General features: G+C 32.7%; 1 protein-coding gene across 1 annotated transcript in view; it reads left to right on the top strand.

Moving 5' to 3' along the window:
* Positions 1-2005: 2005 nt before the first annotated feature.
* Positions 2006-10559, top strand: part of LOC142324497 (uncharacterized) — a 48474-nt gene continuing 39920 nt past the window's right edge. The window contains exon 1 of the mRNA XM_075365325.1: positions 2006-2302. Coding sequence (XP_075221440.1) covers positions 2119-2302 — 184 coding nt within the window. The 5' untranslated portion in view covers positions 2006-2118. The remainder of the gene's footprint in view (positions 2303-10559) is intronic.

The following is a 10559-nucleotide window of genomic DNA, read 5'->3' as shown; positions in this document are numbered from 1 at the left end:
TTGATTTTTCTTCTCAGAAAGAAAAATCAAGGAACCTACCTTTCAAAATCAAAAACCTACAGATATTGTGTCTGTATGTTTTTTAAGATGGGAACCTTTTTATTAATGATATGGCAACCTGTTTGAATTGTATTGTGGATGCTTTGATAAAGTAGTTCTGTCTAAGGACCTATTAGGAGGCTTTGTTCCCTATTTAGTATCAGTAGAAAAAGCCTTACTGGAGGCTTAGGTACCTATCACATAAACATTTATATAAAACAGGTATGGTTATATTACAGTGTAATACTTATAAAACAGCAGAGAAGACCTTAGTGCATTTATACAACTCAGGAATTACCTTCAGACCGAAAACATTTAATATTCAAACATTAATTTAACTGTTGGAAAATTTGCTGATTTTAACGTGACAGAGTTAATATGTATTTAAAATAAAAAAATGGTGCAAATGATGTTGCCAAAGGTTCCTTCCATAATGATAAAATTATAAAATACTTTTTATTCTGATAACCTTAATTTTTTTTCAACCGTAAATATTTTTTAGATTGCTAAACCAGAAAAAAAATTTAACTCACAGAAATTCAAAAATATTCAGTCTAAGATCATAAAAAAAGTTAATTATTATTTTTATTTTTTATTTTTTGAGTCACCAGTCAATTGATTGGTTAGTTATTTTCACTCCTTTCTATTCTATTTTTTCATCCCAACATATTTCCTACAGGTTACATTCTTAGTTAACTGGCTTATATAATACAATCTTTAGCTCTTCCTATAATTTTAAGTTCCATATGTCCCTTCATAACCGGATTTATTAAGTCTGGTAGTTATTTCCTTGTATAAAAAAAGAAACACTTTTACTTATCTAAATCTTATGAACATAACTTAAATCGTTCGTGGCAAAACACCAACAATAATTTTTTACCGATTTTAATATTTAGAAATATAACAAAAAGTTATATTTTTACACGACTGCCCAAAAAGGAGTGTAACGTATTTAGGATGTATATATGTATGTTTTTTCACCGTAGTAACTAAAAGGCCGAACCGATTTAGATGTGTGTCCCTGCTTTGGAATTCGTACGTTACCGGGAGTGTCATACATAGGTTATGTAAATAAATTATATATAGATATATGTATCATTAAATAGATTTAAAAAAAATATACTATATACTAAATGTCACTCCCATGCTCTTTTATTATTCTATATTAAAGAGCAATGTTTTTTATAATTTTTTGCTTCTTTTCCTCTTTCTTGTAAATGATATAAATAAATTTTCTTTTTGTTATTTACTATAATATTTGGGAAAGTAAAAATAAATAATGTTGAAGGAAAAAATTAAATTTTACTTAAAAAAGTATTAGCTTAATGATAATAAATAAATATAAAGAACATGAAAACAACAAGTTAACACAAATACAACTCATGTCCCTTAACGACAAATTACAACATTTTAGAGCTATCATATATTTCTAATGTGTGAGAAAGAAGCTGTAGTATGATAACGGCGGGGGGAAGGAAAGCGAAGTATGCTGTTGTAAGCCCTACTTATAGTAGGTTTAGTTGTAATGTTAAGGAGGGATGATATTGTATAGCCTACATGGAAGGGACAAATGGGTGGTCCTAGTTCTCTTATTGAGGTAGGAGTTTTTAATAACCTGCTCGCTCAACACAGGATTGACAGGACGGCTTATGTAGTGTACAGTGGGATATGTTATATAGAGATTGAAGAGTATGTGGCGGTAATGCAGCCGCGGTAAGGTCCTTGTTGTACATCAGTGTGTGTGTTTGTGTGTGTGTTGTGTGTGTGCGCGTATGAGTAAAAGAGGGTGGTACACTGTGTTAAAAGGGGATGATTTGATGGCATACAAAGTGGTAGGGGTAGTGGAAGCGTGGTGTTGTGATTATAGTGGGGGGTTTTTGTATGAGAATTGTCGACCGTCGCTTGTCGGATTCGGTGGGTGTAGGTTTTCATCCTGTTGTCAGTCTGTTATAGCAACTCGTTGCGGTGTTATCGGTATATTGACATTAATTTATAATATTATTAATTATTATTACCGTAATGTATTCGTATTTGTGTAATGAGGATTTTATTTTTTTAAATTAATATTACATCTTCAGAATGATACAGCGGCCTTTAGTAAGTCATTTTTTACAAATAGTCGCTACTACTAGTAGTTCTGGTAGCGAAAGCGATTCGCCAAGCCCGCCACAACCGAGAAAATCAAGATCGTTCACTATCGATGCCATTCTTGGTTTGTCTCAGACTCCTACACCAGCGGCACTTGATTTTAGCCGAGCTACAGGTATTTAAATATTATTCATTATGGATTATTCTATTATTTTTTAATAGTTATTAAAATTAACTTAAATAATTGTTAAATAGTTTATATTAAAATTTTATTTAACTGTTTCATGATTTTTTATTTTAATTCGTTTTTAGCATGACTTGGTCCAATTAACCTTTTTTTTAAAAAAAAAAAATTGATTATTTATAATCTGTTTGATTTAAAAATTCTAACAATGATTTTTTTCATTAAGAATTTTACCCCTTGTAAACTTTTTTTAAATTTTAAATTTACTAATACTGTACACCATAATGGCAAGGGAACAATACATTTTTTCAGGGTAAAAATCTAGGTAATGCCAATAATTTTAAAATGAAATAATTATCACTGATTAATTTTAATATTTTTTCTAAAATTATTTTTTAACATAACCTTAAAACATAAATGTTTACAAATTTAGATAAATTTACAAAAACCTCATTTTTAAATTTTATTTTGGGTTTAAATTAATTATAGTAATTGATAGAAAGCAATATTTAATATTTATAAAATAAAATTTTAATATTTCTAAAAACCTTTTTATTAAAATCATCTTTTTATTGAAAAGAATTAGTTCAGGAAATTTCAAGTGATATAGATAAATAAACATTTAAAAATTCAGATTGTTTTAATAAGTACCAAATTATCAAAAATAAAATTTAAAGTTTACTGCTACAAAGTATACACAAATATGCAAGGTAGATTTGTAATTTAGTGTAAACAATAATTTAAATAAAATTTTTTATGTAGCAAGAAAACTTTACGAAATTGCGTTATCTATTTTTATTTTTTAAATTTATAATTTAATTTAATATTTACTCTTTCAATATATATATATATATATATATATATATATATATATATACAAAACAAAGAGAACGTACCACTGGCGATAAAAAATTACATATTTCCTCGAACTTAATTTTTTTTTTTTTTGCTTCCCTGGGCTGGCTCAACAATCCAGTATTACTCTAATGAGACTCCCCGCCTACCGGCATAGCAGGTCGGCTCACCGGTTCCAGGTCTTTTCCTTATTTTCATCTTGCCTCTGCCTCTTAACACTAAGGCCAGGGAGACCGGGTCCGGCTATGCCGTTCCCGGGCCCTTCCCCAATAGCCGGGTCTCGGTCGTTATGTTACTCTTCCCACTTCTTGTAATCCACTTTTTCCTTTGAGTACAACCTCAGCCACAAATCTCTCTATTGTCAGCCATTCCACTTTACCTCTCAGCATATAGTTTGTTGTAGTTTCTGGAGTAATCTCTTGTGTGTATATCTTGCTTTGATATCCTCCCAACGTGCACATTCAAAAAAAAGATGTGGCAGGGAGTGTTCTTTTGACCACAGTACACACAATTTGGGGGGCTCCCTTCTTCTAAACCTGTGTAAGTATACACTAAATCCTCCGTGGCCAAGGAGGAATTGTGACAGGTAGTTTCCTCCCCAGCTACGGTTCTATCCAGGAATAAGCTTTTTTGCCTACGCCCCAGTTGTAGCGGCGTTCCACTTCTCTTGCCATTCTTATAGCAAGAGATTAGTGGCATCTTCCCTGTCCAAGATGCCCTCATAGATCCGTTTCATTTGGGTTGCCCGTAACTGGATCGGCGGTACCCCGGCCAGGACTCCTACCGCATCTGCTGATACCGTTTGGTACGCCGCCACGATTCTTAAATTCATTCGTCTCTGCAGTGATGTCATCATCTTCACATTCCTCTTGCTGTTTAGTATGGAAAACCAGGCACTGCAGGCAACTGCATACAATATTACAGAAATCGCTGCTATCATCAATAAATTTCTTTTAGCATCTGGGTCCCCACTTAGTGCCTATCAATTTACTCAGAGCGTTGACGATCCGCTCCGCTTTACTACATAGTTCATTGAGGTGTCGGTTGTATAACCCATTTTGATCGAACCATACTCAGAGATATTTCACAAACGGCGCTGTTTCTAGTCTAACCCCATCGACCGTAACTCGAATTCCTCTAATCTTACGTCAGTCTGCCATAACTACGAATTGCTTTTTTTGTGGAGCGAGTCGTAGCCGCTTTTTCGCCAACCACATGCTTAACCGTCTTATGACCCTATTTGCCTTTTCCTCCACTTCATCTTCTGTGGAGCAATCAACGAGCATTGCCAAATCGTCGGCGTACGCAAATAGTGTCACCCCAACCTCAACACTCCGTCAAAAACTAGGTTCCACAAGAGGGGGCTTAGCAAAGATCCTTGGGGGACCTCCACAAATCCAGAAACTTATTTCCCCTTCTTCTGTTGGTGTCAGCAGCTCTTATTCCCTGCAGATAATTACTGATTGAGGCTCTCAGATATGAACTTATATTCCTCCTCCGCATTTCTTCCAAGAAGTGTCTTCACGGAATGCTATTGAAAGCATTGCGGACATCTAGGAGAACCATCAGGGTATCGTTCTGGTCCTCCGGGTGTCCGCTCTACTTGTCTCTATCCATCTCACTACCTTGGTGAGGGCATCCACCGTGGAGGTTTCCTTAGTGAACCCAAATTGCAGTGGCGCCAACTAACTCAAACTGCAATGCCTGCATTGCAGTTTGAGTTAGTTGCCTTTAACTCAAACTGAACTCCTCCCACCAAAAGCCTCTCATATAACCTGGTGATCGTCAACAATAGACATATTGGTCTGTATGATTGTCGCTAACCTGCATTCACCTGTTTCGGGATCAACAGCAATTTACCCATTTTCCATGTTCTAGGAAAACTCCCTGTAGTCAACGCCTTGTTGATTGCCTCTAATAGCAGCCATGGATGTGATTTTGCAATCGCCTTTAATAGGGTGTCCGAGACCCCACCTTGAACAGGGCTATTCTTTCTACCAACTGCTTCGTTTAATTCTTCTATAGTGAACCTTCTCTCTTCCTGTGTTATGAGAATCATGCGGGGCATTTCATTCTTTGAAATAATTCTATAATCGCTTTATGAACTTGATCTCTGCATAATGTGGACGGCGGCGTGCCAAACTTCCTTAGTATGACCCGATACGCTGCCCCACAGGTCAATATTTAGATCGCCTACTGCTTCTTCACAGGCTCTTTTTTTTCTTGTTTGGTCGTGATACTAAGATTTCCACGTGCAGTCTTATATGCGAGCTCAGCTTCTGCCACCTCCGCCGGTCGATTCCGTCTTGTTCTTTGCATTTTTCTCCTCGCCACAAAAGTCACAACTCGTAGTTCCGCAGTTTCATTTGTCCACCAGTGAACGTTACGTCTGTACCCACCGTTCCTCAGTTTTAATTTTCATTTTCTTCACAAAGAATTTGTAGGAAGACTTCTGGAGTCAAGTCCTGCATTCCTTTCACTCTCTCAATCACGGCATTGGCAAAAGATTGAGTCTGTGACGTCGACGGTTTCCATTTACCACTCTCGGCCTCAATTACCGGACTCTCCAGTCCAATGCAGTATCAAATCGCCAAATGATCAGTCATCAGTTCCTCGTCCAAGACGTTCCATGATATCACTCTCTGCAGTAGCCCTCCCGTTACCGCAACGATGTCTATTGTGGATCCTTCTCCACGTCCAATGAAAGTCCGTACTCTCGGCCTGTTTATAACTGACAAATTTAGAACTCCGAGAAGAGCAGCCAGTTTAAAACTTCAACGGGTCGACCTGTCCTCCCCCAACTCAACACATTCTGCATTATATTCACCAGAAAGGACCACCGCCTCTCTGATTACCGCTTCCAGGACCAAAAAAAAACTTTTTTAGCCATTTCCCAATTAGCTATTCACAAGGGTGAAAGGATCTAAATTCACTGCCACAATTCCCTTGCCAGTTGTGACATCCAATATAGCGAACCGACTGCTGACATTCTTTATTGCTACGTCACACTCTTAGTCAAGTAGAAAAGCTTCTAGAGACCTTCTTGTGGTTTGCTTTCGCTACCAAAATAAAGTCGATGCTCTTCTTCATCGCAACATTCTACACTAACTCATTTGCGACTGACCTTCTGCCAACAATAATCTGAAAACAGTTCATACTCGATGATGTTCACACTCCCGGCCGCCGGTTCGGTGTCCTCTTACGCCACAGTCTAGGCACTTTGTAAGTCCTACGCATTCACCAATCTTGTGGCTTCCTCCCCGCAATTGAAGCAGGGCCTCGGTTGGGCCCTTTACAATTCGCCGACGCATGCCCAAACCCCCAACATCTGTAGCACTTCATGTCATCTCTTCGGGATTCTAACCTACAAGAATGCAATCCCATAATTACCCGGTCCCTGTTTGCCACTTTCTTGGCCTCTCGGACATAAAAATACTTAAATCTACATAAAGTAACATTTGTTATGTAAATAGGACTATATTGATCGCAATTAACTTTTATATTACAGAAACGTTTAAAACTAGTCATGGAATTTTATATGATAGCTTAGTTATCTGGCGATTCTATAAACAAAAAAAAAGAAAAAGAAATGAAAATGAATAAATAATGGAGAAGGATGAAATTAATGAAAATCTAATAGAACAATATCTATTATACACGAACTAATTACGAACGAAAACTAATTACTAAAAACGAACTAATTATTTTTAAAAAAATATATATTTTCAACAATAATAATTGAACTTACTAATGAAAATGATACTGATGAAATCTTTATTCTATTTATAATCAGCTTGGACGGCTTTTATTGGCTTGACTCGGAGTTTCATTGACTTCATAGAAAGCAACTTTTTGTTAGTACCAGTTGAACCTTGATGTTTTACATGGATCAGTTCCATTAAAAAAAAAATCATGATAGATAGTGTAGGCAAAGGGTCGATGTTTTCATTTGAGTCGAAAATAATACACTACATGGATGACTACTCGGTCGTGAAACAAAACTATTAAATCAAAATAATCCACCACAAATAATATGTAAAATATATTTTTAACATTATCTGTTTTCCAGTGAAAATTATATATATATTACAGTTTCAACCTATTACCTCTAAATTAAAAAAAAACAAAAGAAAAAAGCTTTTCTAAAAACACTATTATTAGGGTGGGGATAGTTAAGAAAAACTTTATCAGTATATTAAAGATTTAATAAACAATCTTCTCTAAAAATAGGATTCCTATATTGTTTTCAAAGTTTTGTAAGGAATTAAGTATATAAGTAAAGAGCTTAAAGATAATAATTTGCTAATATATTACTAAATAAGGGTTATATTTTACGCTTTACTCGGGAAATAATACTCAGTAAACTCATTCTTTATATTCATTTGTTTTTTATTTATAATTTTTTCTTTGATTACCAAGATATACTATATCCATAAGTTTTTAACTGACTTACCAGCAATTAAATAATTTTTTTTTTATTGTAGACTGAAGGTCTTGAAATTTTTCGTAAATAATTAAAATTTAGTTTTTGGGAAGAATTTCTTGATTCGTACAACAAATTGATCATTTGTTGTAATTTACATTTCTTAATATTTTTTTTTTTTTTATACTGCAATATTTATTACAACAAATTCCAATTTTTATTATTGTGAACAAATTTTGAAGAAAAATTGATTAATTTTTTGAATAGCGTCCCAAATTTGAAATTCATAACACATTACGTAATATTAGATTACTATACCACATGACATTAATTTATACTAAATTTCAAATAAACCTCCGCTATGTTTACAAATTTGATTATTTATTATAATTTCTTACTCTTTTATATAAATTATAGACAATCATTCATTTTCTTAAAAGTATTTAATAATTTATTTACTGTGATTAAATCTCATTAAGGTTTAAATAGTAAAGAGTACACCAGTTTATTAAAACAAAATAGTAAACTAAACCACCGGGTTGGTCTAGTGGTAAAGTCGCTGTCGTAAATCAGCTGATTTCGAAGTCGAGTTTCAGGTTCAAATTCTAAAAAAGATACTTTAAACTAATAAAGGTTACTTTTATTCGGATTTAAAAATTCGATCGTGGATACCGGTGTTCTTTGGTAGTTGTGTTTTAATTCACCACACGTCTCAGGAGTAGTCGACCTGAGTTTGTTCAAGACTGTAAATTTACCCGTACAGTTGTTATATTACAGTGATAAGTGGCTAATGACTTTAATTGTTGATTCGACTATAAATAAAAGTATTAAAAAAAAAGTAATAAACTACTTTTATATTAAAAATATATATAAAAATTAATTATAAATTAACTTGAAAAATATTAAATTAACAGACCAAAAAATTACTAATTTAATACTAATTTTCCAAATCTTTAAATTCCTTAGAAATTTTTATTTCTGCGCAAAAAAAAATTACCTAACTAATTAACACTTACACTGGTTGCCTTTTTCATTCAAGCTTACTTTTATTTTTTTTAAATAGGTTTTATTTTTAAATTTAAAATAAATGGAAAGATTTATGAAAATTCTAGTTTATATAAAAAATTATTTGCAAGAAATAAAAAGGACAGACGTAAAAAGAATTTAATGTTTAAAAATGACTTTTTCAAATAATATTTTTGACTTCTTACGCAAATATCCATGATTCAATATGTAGAATATTGAAATTATATTAAGTTATAAACTTATGTAACAGTATTTGTGGCAATCCAATAATAAGAAATGAAACTTTTTTTGCTTAATTAAAATTACGTAGACGAACTGATTTTCCATTAAAACGTTTTCCTCTCCGGTTAGGTCGAAAAAATTTACAACGAAACCATGAAAGGAAATTCCAATATAATAAAAAAACGAATCATTGATATCCGGAAATTAGGAAATCAGTAATACTTGCACGTATCTATTTATCACCAGTTATATATTATATTTAAAATAATACGAAGAGTTCAATAATGAAAAAATGACAAATAATTTCTTATATTTTATAATTTTTGTAGATTTGCAAGTACTATATTTGTTTGCACAAGCTCCACAAAATTTTCATGATTCTTTTTTAAAATTGCGGAATGAGGGTCTTATTCGAATCATAATGATAAATTGATTAATTTTATTATTATTTTACAAACCAGTATTGTATACGATTATGATAATGAAACCGGTTGTAAAAAAACAAGAACAACAAGTAAACACAGATTAATTTTATTATATTTAATTTGCTAATAAAATAATTAGTAGCAATACATTCACCGTAATAATAGTCGATAGTAACCGGATAATAGTCACAAACATGACGTTACTGTCTTAACTGACGTACGAATTAATTTTATTCTTGACGACCGACTATTATAAACATAAAAGTTGAATTTAAAAACGATTATTGATTTGAATTTAAATTAACATCCCTGAAGATGGAGTAACAGCTCCAAAAGTACTAGGATTTACACTTTTTAAATTGTTGGTAAGTGGAAATTTAATTTATACAATTTTATTATACCCACCTCTACCACTAAAGGAAGAGTAGAACGTTTAATACAATTCATTTGTACAAATAGAAATTTCATTGGTATAATAGAGTTATGACTCTCTCATTAGTTCTTTATTCTATTACAAAATACGTAGAATAAAACGATTTTCTGAAAATACGGTACATTCCAGTTTTTAGCTTTATTCATTTCAAGTGAACTTTCTTCCCGCTTATCATTTACTTTTCAACTCAGTTGATTTCAAACTTGTAAACATGTCATATCTCGTTCACATTCCTCTTTGTTTAAAAAAAAATACCTATTGATTAAAAATTATGTTTTCAAAGAAAAAAAATTCCTTCATTTACTGTCCAAAAAATTACAAGATTCGTCAGAAGCTGAAATTAGAGGTTACCGAGCGGCCGGTAAATAATTATGACAACGATGAGTCTTGTATTCGAGAAAGGCGAAAGAAAAAGAATTTATTGATTGCGCTTCTTAAAAAGATGATAGTTTCGTCGCTGGAATCCGGAAAATTCCCGAAATTAGAACAAGAACTATATTTGTTTTATAAAAAAAAAAGGAAAAGTGTTGCAGTTTCTACAGAGATGTGCAGTATAAAGGCGAAACAAATAGCTTTAGCAGCTAATATAGGTTTTAAAGATTTATGTGTAGATCTGACTTAACTATAAGAAAACTGAACGCGGTTTGTCAAAGATTACCAAATAAATACGAAAAAACTTATAGATTTTCAATATGTTATTGGCTTGCGCAAAAAATTCAATTTCGAACTACCACAAATAGGTAACGCTGATCAAATTCCTATGTATTTTGAAATGCCACAGAATTCAACTATACGTTTGATTGGTGAAAGAAGTGTTTCTATTCGAACTGGTGGTTGTAAAAACAAAGATATACTATTATGCTG

This window comes from Lycorma delicatula, chromosome 5 (assembly GCF_047948215.1).
Source record: "Lycorma delicatula isolate Av1 chromosome 5, ASM4794821v1, whole genome shotgun sequence".
Lineage (NCBI taxonomy): Eukaryota > Metazoa > Arthropoda > Insecta > Hemiptera > Fulgoridae > Lycorma > Lycorma delicatula.
Note: the sequence above shows the minus strand (reverse complement) of the source record. Positions and strands in the feature narration are given on the sequence as shown.